This window comes from Cebidichthys violaceus, unplaced genomic scaffold (assembly GCF_023349555.1).
Source record: "Cebidichthys violaceus isolate CVI_PGR_0920_01 unplaced genomic scaffold, fCebVio1.0.p SCAF_1, whole genome shotgun sequence".
Lineage (NCBI taxonomy): Eukaryota > Metazoa > Chordata > Actinopteri > Perciformes > Stichaeidae > Cebidichthys > Cebidichthys violaceus.
The window spans coordinates 172,501-189,931 of NW_027176262.1; the positions used below are offsets into that span (position 1 = coordinate 172,501).

Here is a 17,431-nt window from a genome sequence, read left to right on the forward strand (position 1 = left end):
CCTTTTGGGATCTTTCTCTACCTATCGCCAAGGTACACACACACACACACACACACACACGCACACGCACACATATACACACGCACACATATACACACACACACACACACGCACACATATACACACACACACACGCACACACACGCGCACGCACACATACACACACACACACACGCACACATATACGCACACATACACACACACACACACACACACACACACACACATATACACACACACGCACACACACGCGCACGCACACATATACACACACACACACACACACACGCACACATACACACACGCACACATATACACACACACACACACGCACACATATACACACACACACACACACACGCGCACATATACACACACGCACACATATACACACACACACACACACACGCACATATACACACACACACACACACACGCACGCACAAGGTGTCTTTGTTTTCTCTATTTACAGCTTCTAACATGAGCTAATTTTTTTCCTCCCTGTCTCTGTTTGTGCTTTGCTTTGATGTGTGTGTGTGTGTGTGTGTGTGTGTGTGTGTGTGTGTGTGTGCGCGTGTGCGTGCTAATGTCACTGCGTCTATGTTTGGTCTCAGAAGGGCTACGGTGAGGTGAGTCTGATGGACTGCATGCGGCTCTTCACCAAAGAAGACGTCCTCGACGGAGACGAGAAGCCGGTAAGAACAAGTACACAAACAAGTTCTACAGTACATGTACTCTAGTACTTGTACATTTAAAACCAGTAGATGTGGGTCTACTGGTCTGGTGGATGTGGGTCTACCTGTCTGGTAGATGTGTTCTACCGGTCTGGTAGATGTGGATCTACTGGTCTGGTAGATGTGTTCTACCGGTCTGGTAGATGTGGGTCTACCAGTCTGGTAGATGTGTTCTACCGGTCTGGTAGATGTGGATCTACTGGTCTGGTAGATGTGGGTCTACTGGTCTGGTTGTAACCAGTGAGTTTCTTCTTCTCAGACCTGCTACAGGTGTAAAACCAGAAGAAGATGCACCAAGAAGTTCACGATACAGAAGTTCCCCAAGATCTTAGTGCTGCGTATCCTTTCCTGTCTGATGATGATGATTATATATAATATATAATATATTTATTTATTATATATTATTATATTATATATAATATATAATGTATTATAAATGTATTTATTATATATTATATACGTATTATTATATTTGACATATGCAGGGCATTTATTCTATTGGAATTAAAGAAACGAGAGACTTGATCTAAGTCATCGTGTCTAAATGTGTCTCTGAAGCAGAGGATCGTTCCATTGTGGCCGTGTGGGGGGGTGCCTAATGTCTGACATTATGCCTAATGTCTGATTATATGTAGAACTGCTTGGTTCTCCCAATTAATCATAATATTTAGACTATTTTGGTTTAAATATCAGCATATTAATAGTTGTGTTAATACAAATTATAAAATAAAATAACTCATGTTCATTAGTGTGTCTGAATAAATCACCACGTTGAAGAAGTTTCAAGTTTAACTTTATTATCATTCAAAGGACAAATGCTCAGCATCCGGCTCATTAGTGTATTCAAAAATACATATAAATACATATATAAATGATAATAATAACCGCACTCACGTTAGAACTCTATCATATTATTATAATTATTTATAATATTTATAATTATTATTATATTATATTAATATAGATATTAAATATCTATTTTATATTTATGAACGATTTCTCACTTCCTCGTCGTTTCTTTTCTCTCTCTGGATTTATACAAACTGGAAAATTATATTTAATAGAACATACATAAAGAAGTAAATAGAACATACTTACAGAAGTAAATAGAACATACATAAAGAAGTAAATAGAACATACTTACAGAAGTAAATAGAACATACATAAAGAAGTAAATAGAACATACTTACAGAGTAAATAGAACATACTTACAGAAGTAAATAGAACATACTTACAGAAGTAAATTAAACATACTTACAGAAATAAATAGAACATACTTACAGAAGTAAATAGAACATACTTACAGAAATAAATAGAACATACTTACAGAAGTAAATAGAACATACTTACAGAAATAAATTAAACATACTTACAGAAATAAATAGAACATACTTACAGAAATAAATAGAACATACTTACAGAAGTAAATAGAACATACTTACAGAAGTAAATTGAACATACTTACAGAAGTAAATAGAACATACTTACAGAAGTAAATTGAACATACTTACAGAAGTAAATTGAACATACTTACAGAAGTAAATTGAACATACTTACAGAAGTAAATAGAACATACTTACAGAAGTAAATTGAACATACTTACAGAAATAAATAGAACAGACTTACAGAAGTAAATAGAACATACTTACAGAAATAAATTGAACATACTTACAGAAGTAAATTGAACATACTTACAGAAGTAAATAGAACATACTTACAGAAGTAAATAGAACATACTTACAGAAGTAAATAGAACATACTTACAGAAGTAAATAGAACATACTTACAGAAGTAAATAGAACATACTTACAGAAATAAATAGAACATACTTACAGAAGTAAATTGAACATACTTACAGAAACAAATAGAACATACTTACAGAAGTAAATAGAACATACTTACAGAAGTAAATAGAACATACTTACAGAAGTAAATAGAACATACTTACAGAAGAGAGTCCATCGTTTCACTAACTCCTGATGTTACAACCTCATTTTCTAACTTATTTTCATAGTTATAAGCAACAAAATAAATAAAAAATCTGCGATTAGCCGACTAAAACTTGACCAGTCAGATCGGTCGGTGACGCCTCTATAAATACCATTAAACTTCAGTATTTTTAACTCTTTTCTATTTGATCTTAAGAAGCTGTGATCAGCGTTAGATCATGTCCATAAAGAATAGAAACGTGAGTTCAGTACAGATCTGATAAACAGTCAGGGAGCTGAAGCATTTATTCACATAGAAGAACATATAGAAGTTAAAATGGATGAAATAATAACTTTTATATCGTCTACTTTTCCTTGTATTATGCAAATAAAAAGCTCCTCTTGTGCCAGAGCAGCACCGGTGATTATGATGAAATTGTAATAATATAATCATGAGAATCAGTTAGAGAACAAGGCTGTAACGGTAGGAGTTAGTGAACACGTAACACAGACGTGTTATTAAATAGCGTAGAAGACACTGAACAGAGTCCAGACTTCTCTCTGTGAGCTGCTTCACCTGAACCCACAGTCACTAATGTGTTGACAGTACTTGACTCCTCCCCTCCTCTCCAGACCTGAAACGCTTCTCTGAGGCGAGAAGAACCAGTAAACTCTCCACCCTTTGTCAACTTCCCCATGAAGGATCTCGACCTGCGGGAGTTCGCCTCCAAAACAGCAGTAAGTGCTCGACTCAGAGAAGAACAAAGAGTTTGATCTCATTTAAAGATGGAGAATATACCAGATATCAGATTCTCACAGTGCAGCTTGATGCTAACAATTAATGCTAACACTCAATGCTAACACTCAATGCTAACACTCAATGCTAACAATTAATGCTAACACTCAATGCTAACACTTAATGCTAACACTCAATGCTAACACTCAATGCTACAAGAGAACCTGATGTTGAAGTGTTTCTGTCTGTTTGGTCCGTTTCAGTCGACGCCGTTGTACAACCTGTACGCAGTGTCCAACCACTCAGGCACCACCATGGGAGGTCATTACACAGCCTACTGTCGCAACCCCAACTCGGGAGAATGGTACACGTTCAACGACTCCAGGTGGGTCTTCATCATCTTCATCATCACATACAGAAACACCTGGAAGGACGACTAAAACATTCATATTTCACAGCAATACTTCATAAAAGAAACAGATTACCGACAAATGAAATTACATCTAACTTGTCTTCAAATGTCTTCAAGTGTCTTCATTTGTCAAAAGAAACGTAAAAAAACTGAAAACTCTCAAAAATGAAACAATCCTCTTGATGAACGACTTAAGCCATACTTCTAAAAATAATAATAAGAATGATAATGATGATAATATACGATGATGTGCTTTCTTTTCTAAATTGAGAATTTTTGGCGCCATGTTGTGTTAGAAGTCAAAGAAGCCTTCAGTCAGTCATCTGGTGTTGTGACGCAGCTTTTCTTCTCCAACAGACGCCTCATCGTTACAGTCCTTTGATGAAGATAAATAGATGTTAGCATTACAATTTGTATACATTTGCAGTGACATCCCAGTCCCTAGTGTAGTGTGTCACTTCCTGTAAGTATAAAACAGAGTACTAACATATAAACAGACTCTTCCTCCTCAGTCCAAATATAGTCACTTCCTGTTCACTGGTTGCAAAAAGTCCAAGATGGCGACGGACAGAAATTCCGAACTCGAGCTTTGAAAAGTCCACAAACTAATGAGTCAAATGAGTTAATTTGTTTTCTCCATTGCTCTGGTTTCGCACAATGCAACCTCCCCCCCCCCCCTCTTTCTTCCCAGAGTAACGCCAATGTCCTCCAGCCAAGTGCGCAGCAGCGACGCCTACGTCTTGTTCTACGAGCTGGCTTCTTCCTCGCGGATGTGAAGCCTACCGGAGGACAGATGGAGATAAAACAGAAATATGAGAGTGCTGGTGGAGCCTGGACTGTTTTTTTGAACAAATATCACATAAACACACACACACACACACACACACACACACACACACACACACCTCCACCAGCCTGGAGGCTGCTTCTCTCCATCAGAGAGAAACATTCTCTTTCTCTCCGTCTTTACTCTTCTGTCCTTCTCTTTCTGGGTAGAGGTATGTGTGTTCACTGTATGTGTGTGTGTGTGTGTGTGTGTGTGTGTGTGTGTGTGTGTGTGTGTGAGGCTGTCACAGGGCAATAATCCCATCTGTCTTTCTCTATGCACTGCAAACACACCTCTTATCTTTCTTCTTCTTCTTCTTCAACTCTTCTCGTTTGCCTCAAACCATTAAAAACTCACTTGTTGCAATTCTGACCTTTTTTTTCTGGTTATAATTTATCTTGTTTTTATGGGGTTTTTTTGGGGTGGGCATCCTCCTCATCATTCTCCTCATCAGCACCACTTTGGACTGTGGATGAATTGTAACAGGGACTATCGTGGTTACGAGGAGCTCTTCAGCCCACCGGCCTGCTCGCCTCCCTAACAACACTCCTTCTTCTTCTTCTTCTTCTGCTTCTTCTTCTTCTCTCTGTCTTTCTCCGGCGGCCGGTGGCTCTGTGAGCGGTCCATGTTTTCAGAGGAGGAGCCTCTCAAACTGGTGTTTTATTGACGTTGTGTGGCTGCTGCTGATGTTTTTAAGAAGTGCTGTGAACGGACTGAGGACCGACGTCCTCCTCGGTCTTTTCTTCCTCTCTTGTTTCAGGCCATTGAACAACACGGAAAAGAATGTTTTAAAGAAGAAACAAACAAAACACTATATCTGTATATTTTTATATCCTGATGCAATATAGAGAATGTACTATTCAATGGTGCTGAACAGGACCCATCACTTCAGTTCACAGGTCTCAAGAGAAGAACAAGTTATTATTTATGCTTACAGGTGAAATGTGATGAGTCACACTTTTTAACAGTGGCAGTCAAACACATGAGTATATTATATATATATATATATATATATATATATATATATATATATATAATATATATATATATATTATATATATAATATATATATATATATATATATATATATTATATATATATATATATATATATATATTATATATATATATTATATATATAATATATAATATATATATAATATATATATATAATATATATATATATATAATATATATATATATATATATAATATATATATTTATATATATATATATATATATATATATATATATATATATGAATGAATGAATGAATAAAAGTTAACAAAACAGTGGTTGTCTCTTTAATGAATCTAAAGGTTTTGTTCAGACATGGTGACTTTAACTCATGAGTCTGGAATATTAAAGCAGAATCTGAGTTTTAAAGAAAATATTGAAATAAAACCGTGAGAATCAACTGGTGACGGACACAAGGACTGAACTACTTACTGGAGGCTGATAACGGATCCTAAACGGAGACATTGACGTGGGAAATGTAGGCTCCAGTGTTCTTTGAGCTGGACCCAAAAGGCAGGACCAGTATTTATTTTTCTCTCTCTTGCAAAACCCCAATTTTAATGTTTTTGTGGATATATTTTATTTTCATTTCACCATCTAATTCAGTGTGGCTTTGTGGCACAAGGCTGTCCATGACGAACACAAGATTCAATCCAAGAGCATGAATCTAAATGCAGAAAAGACTTTATGCAAATGATTCTGTGCCAACGCACTTGTGTGTTATCCAGACTTTATGCAAGTCTCTCTCTGTCTGTCTGTCTGTCATTGGTTTCACTTTTTCAAGAGAATGAATCTAAAATGCAGAAAAGGGAGAAGCGATATCTCAATCGAACCTCAAAGGTACTACCGGCAACATCAGCGTGTGTATATATATACATTGCGACTTCTTCGGGCAGTAGAAGCCACACTTAAAATTTCTTGAGAATTTTCTAGTTTAATTTAACATATATATATATATATATATATATATATTTTCTAGAAACACGGAGTGGATTTGAAATTGCTTCAAATGAAGTCATGAAGTCAAAGTGTAGATGTGGTGATTTAGTTCATGGGTATGACGACGTTTAGTGTATACATGTGCATGTGCGCCATTTTTATGGCTAAAGAACAGAACAAACAAAGCTCTAGTCTGGAGTGATTCAGTCTCTTTTATGTTGTCAGGATGTACTTTATGAAATACTGTCATTACATAACAGAACACAAAGGAATGAGGTCACAGTCATTTTTTGCACTAAAAAGAGTTTTGAAAGAAAACATGGACACTCATTTTGAACTCTAAACCATGATTTGTTTTAAACATTTTTCTGACAGACTATACTGTGAACTACTTTTAAACTTTGGAAAATAACAGAATACACTTTTTGGTTTGCGCAACAAATGTGGTGATTCTGATTCATGACTTTTTACTACTATGATTTATGACACAATAAAATCACTTTTTTGACTTTTATGAACTTTTGAAATACTATACTATGACTTTTTTTTAAATACTTAACTATAACTTTTTATGATTTCTTTTACATACTGTACAATGACTTTAAAAAATGTTTTTATCACATTATACCACTTTTAATGACTTTTTATAAAATACTATGCTATAGCTTTCATAACTTTTTATGACTTATCATTTTTAAAAATATTTTTATATTTTACAGATTATATACTGTAACTATGACTTTTATGACATAATATCCTTTGACTTGTAGTGACTGTGACAACCCCTCTAGTCCACTAGGTGGCGCTGTGTCTCTTCTCTTTGATGAGGAATCAAACCTCCGTCTTTGTATCCTTCTTAGAACACAAACATCACTAATGACTGATTCAACACGTTTCTTCTGTTCTTCTTGGTTATTTTAGAAATAAAAGTGATTATTTATTACTTTCATCTTGTCTCGTCTCCCAGTTCTGCCTCAGCCTTTGAGCCAGTGAGTAACGTGGCAGACTGTACTATGAGTGTTTCATGAACATGTTTACCACCTTTTACAAAGTTGAAAAGGATTACTCGCCATTTAAAAGATACATAGGTTTGATAAATCCTAGACTTTTTTCATCATACTATACTATGACTTTTTTCAACATACTATATTATGACTTTTTTCAACATACTATATTATGACTTTTTTCATCATACTATACTATGACTTTTTTCAACATACTATATTATGACTTTTTTCAACATACTATATTATGACTTTTTTCAACATACTATACTATGACTTTTTTCAACATACTACACTGACTTTTTTCAACATACTATATTATGACTTTTTTCAACATACTATATGACTTTTTTCGACATACTATACTATGACTTTTTTCGACATACTATACTATGACTTTTTCAACATACTACACTATGAATATTTGTATGACTTTTTGAATATTTTTTAATGACATACTATACAATGGCTTTTTAAAGTATTTTTTAAGCTTTTAGTCTTTTGAGATACTATACTTTGTTCATGTGTTTGGAGTTCTGGTGAATCATACATGTTGAAACTCAATTGCCCGATTAAAACCTTGTGAATTCAATCATGTATTTCTCTCTTCAGACTCATTTGTCCAATGATCATCCTTCCCTCTGTGAGCTGTTTACAGAATGGATAGTTCAGATTGTATGAACATTATATCAATAAGATTTACCAACAATGCTACAAAGCATCTTTCATGAGTAACGACATGGATTCAGTATTTCTTAATATCAGTTTTAATTATCTTTATTGTCAAACTGTTCCTTCAGACAGCGACTACAACAACACAATATCTTTACAAGTGCCCAAAAAAATATATCTCACTGACCTTTTGTTTTGATATTTGGCAACTTATAAGTCTTTGCTAAAACAATTAACAATATATATACTAATTTATTCATGAAAAAATACATTGTCAGTTCCCACAACAAAATACCAAAGAAGGTATGTGACACAGTAGTGTTGTTATATGACAACTCAAACATGCTACACATTAAATGACTACGCAGTAAAATAAAGAGTCAGATACACGAATGTTCTTTAACATCTGGAACATCTGGATATGGACTCCCGTACCAAGGGAGCAGCTCGTGGACGTCGAGGGGAAATCGTTACACATTATTCAGGGTTCACATGCTGGAGGTGTGGAGTAGATTTAGTGTCACACTGATGTGAAGAATGTTTAGAGTGGAACTCAGTGGTTCAGACGGTGGTCCACCGAGGTTTCAAAGGGAAACAACGAAAAATACATTTTAAAGAACAAGTTCAATATTTTGAGGAAAAAAAAAACTTCCCTTCTGAGATTAAGAGATTAACATCAACCTCATCTGTGTGTGTTAAATACAGAGCTGGAGTCAGGATATGGTTAGCCTAGCTTAGCATAACATCTGGAAGTAGAGATACAACAACCAAAACTTCTAAAACTCAACAATTAACATATTAATATCCTGTTTGTTTAATCTGAACAATAAACAGATAATGTGTAGCTCAGTGCTGAACACACACACACACACACACACACACACACACACACACACACACACACACACGACGTTAATGAAAGAAAGCTGAGTAGTGTTTCACAAAGCTGCCGACAGAACTCTCGTTCCTCACTCTGAACTCTCGTTCCTCACTCTTGTTCCTCACTCTCGTTCCTCACTCTCGTTCCTCACTCTCGTTCCTCACTCTGAACTCTCGTTCCTCACTCTGAACTCTCGTTCCTAACTCTCGTTCCTCACTCTGAATTCTCGTTCCTCACTCTGAACTCTACTTCCTCACTCTGAACTCTACTTCCTCACACGTTCCTCACTCTGAACTCTCGTTCCTCACGCTGAACTCTCGTTCCTCACTCTGAACTCTCGTTCCTCACTCTCTCATTTAGACTGGACCTAGAGGAGACTGAGCTCTGAGTGGGTTCTTTACTGTACCGATCTCTAGACCAACGTTGGAGGTCCATGAGTCCACATCGTGAGGAAACGATGCACCTCAACGGCTGTTTGACTTGAAGCGAGTGGAGGAGAAGCTTAAGAGAGGAACTCACTGTTCTCTCACGAAAGGGAGGAACTTATCAAAGATTATATCAAGCATTGCATTATGGGGGATGTAGGTTCCAGTGTTTTGACAAGTCTTTTTCTTCCTTAACTTGATGAAAGTGCAATATTAAATATATCACTGGAGTTAAAACTCATCACTACAGAAGCTACAAATTAGACGAGAACTAAATATAACTTCTTATGTCACAGTGTGAAAACCCACCAAAGTGTCTGTTTGTTAAAGAAATGATTCATTCAACAGACAATAAGAAGCGTTTGATCTGTGAATCAGACGAAGGATAGCTCGTCTAACAGATAACGTCCACGTTGACGCTGTCGCTCTGCCGACTTGTTGCTTGTTGGGCATGAGTTCACGGCTGCAGTAGATTTCTGTTTCACATGGAAACAACAAGCTGACTTTGATTTAAACTATATTAGAAGACCTAACCTACATTGACACTTGTTGCATTGCATGCTTGTGAAAACAGGATGTTGAACTACACCAGACTCAAGACTCATCAAAACTGTGCAAAACATGTTCTGGGGTGCCGAGAATTTAGATCCTAAAAAAAGAATCACAAGCCGAGCTTGAGAGACTCTGGCTCAACGGGTCGGTTCCTCCATCTTTAATCTTTAATCTTTAATCTGTGCTGCAGTTTAAACTCAGTCAGTAGACCTCGGCTCACTCACAGAATACACGTTGAAAAGGAAATGTTTAACATTTAAGAAAATCGGTTTATTGGCTTTCTAGTCAGGACGCGATTAGCCTAGCTTAGCATAAAGACTGGGGACCTCTGAAGCTCTCTGATTAACCCGTTGCATCTCGCTTTATTTCCTCCGTACACGAACAGAAATGTGAAAATAGAAAGATGTGGTTTCAGGGGGAGTTGTGTGCTTTGGAACTACAGATGTTGAACTAGAGTTCATCGTGACAGTTCCAGCGCCAAAGTGCAAAATAAAAATCACAAACTGTCATTTTAAAATTCCTGTTTATGTACAGACGAGATTCAACACGTTAGTGAGCTTTATGTGTGTCTATCAGGCTAGCTGTTTCCCCTTGTTTCCAGTCTTTATGCTAAGCTAGGCTAACCAGAGACGAAAGCCAATAAACACAAAACTATTCCTTTAAATACAACCTCCTGCTTCTGAAACGGGACGATATCAAACCAGAGAGAAACTGTAGAGATCAGATCATTAATCTGTAAACTAGTGATGAACGTTGACCGTTTAACATCGGATCAGACAAAGTTGCATAAGGATTAATTTTCACACGTTAATACTTAAGTTATTACACCGTTATGATACAGTTATTATCTATTACTACTATGTTGCAGGTTTGGGTCTTATGTAATCACACCCTTTGTAACAGTGTTAGCGAGGATCAGATGACACTAAAGAATCGTACGGACAGTTTAACTTGGATGAAGACTTCCAGTTGTTCCTCAAAGGAAGTGAATGTAAGAGACTTCATGTTTAGTGTGGAATGATTGAACCTGGTCTGACGCGTCTCGAGGTATTGTAGTGTGTTTTTACTTCAATGCGTCGTTGCTCTTCTTGTGTTCGGTGCCGCTGAGTGTGAGGATGAGGAGCCGGTGACGCTCAGGGACTCGGACTCCATCAGGAGCAGAAGGCCGACTGCAGCTGCTTGAAGGCGGCCTGCCTCTGTTTCTTCTCCACTTCCTGTCTCTTGCGTTCTTCTTTCTCCTCCTGGATCTCGGCCTCGAACTTGCTGCCCAGAGACAGAGCCTGCATCTGGTGACACACACACACACACACACACACACACACACACACACACACACACACACAATATGATGTCATCAAGATGATGTCATCAATATGATGTCACCCCTGCACGGCTGCTCTAATTGTTCAACTTTGTTATAGTAATGTGTGATGTTAACGTTAAACTTTATTTACACTGTGATGGTTAACGTTAAACTTTATTTACACTGTGATGGTTAACGTTAAACTTTATTTACACAGTGATGGTTAACGTTAAACTTTATTTACACAGTGATGGTTAACGTTAAACTTTATTTACACTGTGATGTTAACGTTAAACTTTATTTACACTGTGATGGTTAACGTTAAACTTTATTTACACTGTGATGTTAACGTTAAACTTTATTTACACTGTGATGGTTAACGTTAAACTTTATTTACACTGTGATGGTTAACGTTAAACTTTATTTACACTGTGATGTTAACGTTAAACTTTATTTACACTGTGATGGTTAACAGTAAAACTTTATTTACACTGTGATGGTTAACAGTAAAACTTTATTTACACTGTGATGGTTAACATTAAACTTTATTTACACTGTGATGGTTAACATTAAACTTTATTTACACTGTGATGGTTAACATTAAACTTTATTTACACTCTGATGGTTAACGTTTAAACTTTATTTACACTCTGATGGTTAACGTTTAAACTTTATTTACACTGTGATGGTTAACATTTAAACTTTATTTACACTGTGATGGTTAACATTAAACTTTATTTACACTCTGATGGTTAACGTTTAAACTTTATTTACACTGTGATGGTTAACATTAAACTTTATTTACACTCTGATGGTTAACGTTTAAACTTTATTTACACTGTGATGGTTAACATTTAAACTTTATTTACACTGTGATGGTTAACGTTAAACTTTATTTACACTGTGATGTTAACATTAAATTTTATTTACACTGTGATGTTAACGTTAAACTTTATTTACACTGTGATGGTTTACGTTAAACTTTATTTACACTGTGATGGCTAACGTTAAAACTTTATTTACACTGTGATGATTAACATTAAACTTTATTTACACTGTGATGGTTAACATTTAAACTTTATTTACACTGTGATGGTTAACATTTAAACTTTATTTACACTGTGATGGTTAACATTAAACTTTATTTACACTGTGATGGTTAACGTTAAACTTTATTGACACTGTGATGGTTAACATTAAACTTTATTTATACTGTGATGGTTAACGTTAAAACTTTATTTACACTGTGATGGTTAACGTTAAAACTTTATTTACACTGTGATGTTAACGTTAAACTTTATTTACACTGTGATGGTTAACAGTAAAACTTTATTTACACTGTGATGGTTAACAGTAAAACTTTATTTACACTGTGATGGTTAACAGTAAAACTTTATTTACACTGTGATGGTTAACATTAAACTTTATTTACACTGTGATGGTTAACATTAAACTTTATTTACACTCTGATGGTTAACGTTTAAACTTTATTTACACTCTGATGGTTAACATTTAAACTTTATTTACACTGTGATGGTTAAGATTAAACTTTATTTACACTGTGATGGTTAACATTAAACTTTATTTACACTGTGATGGTTAACATTAAAATTTATTTACACTGTGATGGTTAACGTTAAACTTTATTGACACTGTGATGGTTAACATTAAACTTTATTTACACTATGATGGTTAACGTTAAACTTTATTTACACTGTGATGTTAACGTTAAACTTTATTGACACTGTGATGGTTAACATTAAACTTTATTTACACTGTGATGGTTAACGTTAAACTGTGCGGGGGGTCAGTAAGGATCACAGATTAACTTCGGTCCGTTACATCACTAGTCTTAGATGTATAAAAGATCATAAAGATATAAAGATCCATCATATCAACACAAACCCAGTGTAGGATTGGGGACCTTTTTTCCTGGTTGTATAATTCAAAGATCTAAAATTTGCTTTTCAGCCCTCAGCTTTTATTTTGAAGTCCAGTGCAAAATGGAAACACATGTCCACCACTGTTGGTTTGTTTGTTATTTATTTGTGTCTAGAAATAATGGTGAATAAAAGTTATAAGAAATGATGACCAACACTACAAAGTAAAAAAACAACAACATCCTTTGAACCTAAGTTCTAGTCCGAATGTCAAGCCCAAAAAGAGGCGGAGTCTATCAGAGCCAGTACAACACAACAGTACAAACATGGAGTACCTTCGCTTCAAAGAAGTCTTTGGCTCCCATCACTCCCTCTGTGGACACGTTGATCTCAGACAGCCTGGCCAGAGCCATCAGACCGCTCTCCTCCTGCAGCTCTCCAGCCGCCGCCCTCCGGAAGATCAACAGGAACTGAAGGAGGTTTGGTCACATTCACTTAAAAAAGAAGTCCACCGCTAATCTATTCTAGTCAGCAGGATGCACACGGGGCGTGACGGAGGCGTGACGGAGACGTGACGAAGGCGTGACGAAGACGTGGCAGAGACGTGACGGAGACGTGACGAAGACGTGACGGAGACGTGGCGGAGGCGTGACGGAGACGTGACGAAGACGTGACAGAGGCGTGACGGAGACGTGACGGAGACTTGACAGAGGCGTTAACAGGATGATGAACAATAAAAATCTGAGCTGGATGAATCCAGACTGAGCCGTGAAATATAAAGATCAGGTAATTAATGTGCCTTCACCTTTCCTCCTCCTCCAGATGTGTGATGATGAGGAGCATTACTGTTGCACATGTGCAAATATATAACTAGCAGTATGATTTACACCCGTGTAGTTTTGAGGTAGAACATCTGCTGCAGGTGTTTATCGGCGGTTAACTTCTCTCCTCGCACGTTAACATTTAAACAACACAAAAGTGTAAAAGTGAGCCAGTGTGTGAAGATGAAGGTTCATATCTATCTTCCTCCACATGCATGACATCACACTACATTTTGACCTTTCAACCCGTGGACTCATGGGATGACATAAAACAAACGTCATGTCATGCGATTATTCTCGCCAAAATAAAACCAGTTACAAGATATTCTGATAATCTTTGAAATACAATGAAAACATACAGGAATCGCTTTATTCTGAATGTAGTTAATAAACTAATGCCATTGGATCACAGATGAGACACAGTGAAAAACAGATAAATCACAAATAATGAATACATTAAAAACTGTGATCCGTTTATATATTACATGATTTAAAATCTCTTCTCTACCATTATAGAGATCTGTTTCTAGTCACTTAATATTCATGATTATCCAAAAAGGGGAACTTGACTCTCACCTCTCTGTAGCTCAGCTTGCCATCGAAGTCTTCGTCCACCTCTTTGATCATGTTCTTCAGGCCCAGGTGAGTCTGGGGAGCTCCGAGCTTCTCCATCATCAGCTTCAGCTCCATGAGGTCGATGAAGCCGTCTCTACCGGTGTCGTAGCTGTAGACCACACAAACCCATCAGAGGGTTAGCAGGTTGTTCTGTTCCAGGAGGAAACCTCCGGTTCTTCAAGTGTTAAAGCTGCATTCTCTCTAGTGTCCAGCAGGGGGCGACTCCTCTGGTTGTATAGAAGTCTAGTCTAAAATGACTCTACTTCTCTCTTGATTTATTCCCTCAGTAAACATTGTAAACATGAGTTTATGGTCTCAACCTCTAGTTTACAGTCTTCTTCAATACAGCATGATGTTCATTTAGTACATTGTGCTCCATTTAGAGTCACACAGACCATAAAGAGGGGATGCTTTAGGGGCGGGGCTACACAGTGATTGACAGGTCGACACCAGAGACGTATATCGCCATCTTGGTTTTTTTAAAACCAGTGGACAGGAAGTGACCATATCTGGACTTTGGAGGAGTGACGTAGAGACCTGTCAATCACTGTGTAGCCCCGCCCCTAAAGCATCCCCTCTTTATGGTCTGTGTGACTCTAAATGGAGCATAATGTACTAAATGAACATCATGCTGTATTTAAGAAGACTGTAAACTAGAGATTGAGACCATAAACTCATGTTTACAATGTTTACTGAGGGAATAAATCAAGAGAGAAGTAGAGTCATTTTAGACTAGACTGCTATACAACCAGAGGAGTCGCCCCCTGCTGGACACTAGAGAGAATGCAGCTTTAACTCATGAAGCAGAGGATCATAAAACTCTCGATTTGGTTGGTATCACGGTTTTGAGTCACGGATCGGATCAGAACAAAAGCAGCAAATATCACTTTTAAATATCCACAATCACGTTTTTTCCATTGATACCAACTGTAGATCATCTATGACCCAGAGTGGAAGATACAGATCTGGTTCTTGTTGTTTGAACATAATGGTTACATATCAGAAAGCATTAAACACAAACTATGTGTGTGTGTGTATATATATATATATATATATATATATATATTTATATATATATATATATATATATATATATATATATATATATATTTATATATATATATATATATATATATATATATATATATATATATTTTTTTTTATATATATATATATATATATATATATATTTATATATATATATATTTATATATTTATATATATTTATATATATATATATATATATATATATATATATATATATTTATATATATGTATATATAATCAATCAATAAATAAATAAATAAATAGTTCTCTGTTGTTGTAGAAAGCGTCTAAATGTAGAATAAAGAAGAGGCCTGTAGGTTGTTATTGTGACCATTGTTAGTCATTGTTAACAGAGTTGGAGGAGATCACAATTGGACACCTCATTTGCATAATGGACCGATTAAAGCAGAGAAAGAGCTTCCTGTTCAGGCTGCATTCCTCTTCTGAGGAACACAAAGAAACGCTCAGAACAACTCGTGTTTGTGGGAGAAGAGGAATGAAACCACCAGACCACGAGCTCCCAGGAACGCTCACCATCTCTATACACACACACACACACACACACACACACACACACACACACACACACACACACACAAATATGTGGACCTGGCTGTATGTATTTATTCCAACGCATGTAACACATTTGACTTTAGTGTCACATCTGGGCCTCCATAGGATATCTTCACATCCAGTTTCTGACGTCAATAAATCTGAACCCATCAATGTAATCCATGGCCTCGTGCGTCTGATCACGAGACATCACCGGACGGATTAAAACGCGCTGAAGAATCCCTAAAAACTGCGACGAGGGCCTCGGTGAGTCGGTGTCGTGTTCAGAGTGACAGCTCGTGCTTTCACCCGCGAGGCTTCACGTCAGCAGCAGCAGCATCATCATCATCATCATCATCATCATCATCATCATCATCATCATCATCATCTTAATCCCCCGCGCGCTCACTCAGCCACCAACTGCCCACGCGCGCACGACTACACGTCAACAACGTCGGAACCTCCGCTGCTCCGCGTGCAAAAACCAGCGGACCGCTCTCTCCCGTCGGCCTTACCGTTTGAACATCGCCTCCATGTCCTTGATCTGCTTGCGAGAGAACTCCTTGAACTCCGTGTACGGGTTGAACACGCGGGTCAGTCGCGGTGCGGCGGTCCCGTCGTTGATGTCCTGACGGCGGGTCAGCACGGCCGACAGCTCGGAGGAGGACGAGGAGTCTCCGCAGGCTGCCTCGGCCTCCTGCGGTCTGGGTCGGAGGAGGACCGGGCTCGGTCCGGACTCCGGCCTCGGGTCGTGGTCGGCGGCCTCCTGCGTAGCGACCAGCCGGGACTGGAGCTTCTTCGCCAGCTCTTCGGACGCCATGGCTGCTCTACCGGGGGGGATTCAGTTAGGAGGGAATGGAGCCTGACAGCCGTCTCGCGAGTATCAACCGTTAAACTGACCGCTGTGATCACCAAGAAGAAATACTGCGCAGCTTCCGGTCTCACTTTTTCAAAATAAGACTTATAACGGTTACAATTATAACTAACGGTATATATTTTTTTACCTTTCTGTCTATTTATCGTATCTTCTACGTGTATTACTCTGGTATGTTAGTTTGAATACACTTATGTTTATTTTTGTCAATATGT

At 37.2% G+C, this 17,431-nt stretch overlaps 2 protein-coding genes across 2 annotated transcripts in view; one reads left to right on the forward strand and one right to left on the reverse strand.

Moving 5' to 3' along the window:
* LOC137866424 (ubiquitin carboxyl-terminal hydrolase 2-like) overlaps positions 1-5,008 on the forward strand; it is a 28,676-nt gene extending 23,668 nt beyond the window's left edge. Inside the window, 7 exon segments of the mRNA XM_068702379.1 lie at positions 1-32; positions 615-695; positions 994-1,072; positions 3,296-3,342; positions 3,344-3,400; positions 3,662-3,783; positions 4,502-5,008. The exon segment at positions 1-32 is cut by the window's left edge and continues 72 nt beyond it. Coding sequence (XP_068558480.1) covers positions 1-32; positions 615-695; positions 994-1,072; positions 3,296-3,342; positions 3,344-3,400; positions 3,662-3,783; positions 4,502-4,586 — 503 coding nt within the window. The 3' untranslated portion in view covers positions 4,587-5,008.
* Positions 5,009-8,356: 3,348 nt separating this feature from the next.
* Positions 8,357-17,259, reverse strand: efhd1 (EF-hand domain family, member D1). The gene is made up of 4 exons (XM_068702502.1): positions 16,858-17,259; positions 14,705-14,852; positions 13,643-13,777; positions 8,357-11,410 (listed from the first exon to the last, which is right to left on the reverse strand). The coding sequence occupies exons 1-4, from the start codon at positions 17,160-17,162 to the stop codon at positions 11,276-11,278; spliced, it is 723 nt and encodes a 240-aa protein (XP_068558603.1). The 5' UTR covers positions 17,163-17,259; the 3' UTR covers positions 8,357-11,275.
* Between the last annotated feature and the right edge of the window lie 172 nt (positions 17,260-17,431).

Excerpts from the sequence above, each read along its gene's own strand:
- efhd1 (XM_068702502.1), bottom strand. The coding sequence starts at position 17,162 with ATGGCGTCCGAAGAGCTGGCGAAGAAGCTCCAGTCCCGGCTGGTCGCT. Across the intron at positions 14,853-16,857 it reads ATGGAGGCGATGTTCAAACG|CTACGACACCGGTAGAGACG; the intron begins GTAAGGCCGACG and ends TGTGGTCTACAG. Across the intron at positions 13,778-14,704 it reads GCAAGCTGAGCTACAGAGAG|TTCCTGTTGATCTTCCGGAG; the intron begins GTGAGAGTCAAG and ends AACCTCCTTCAG.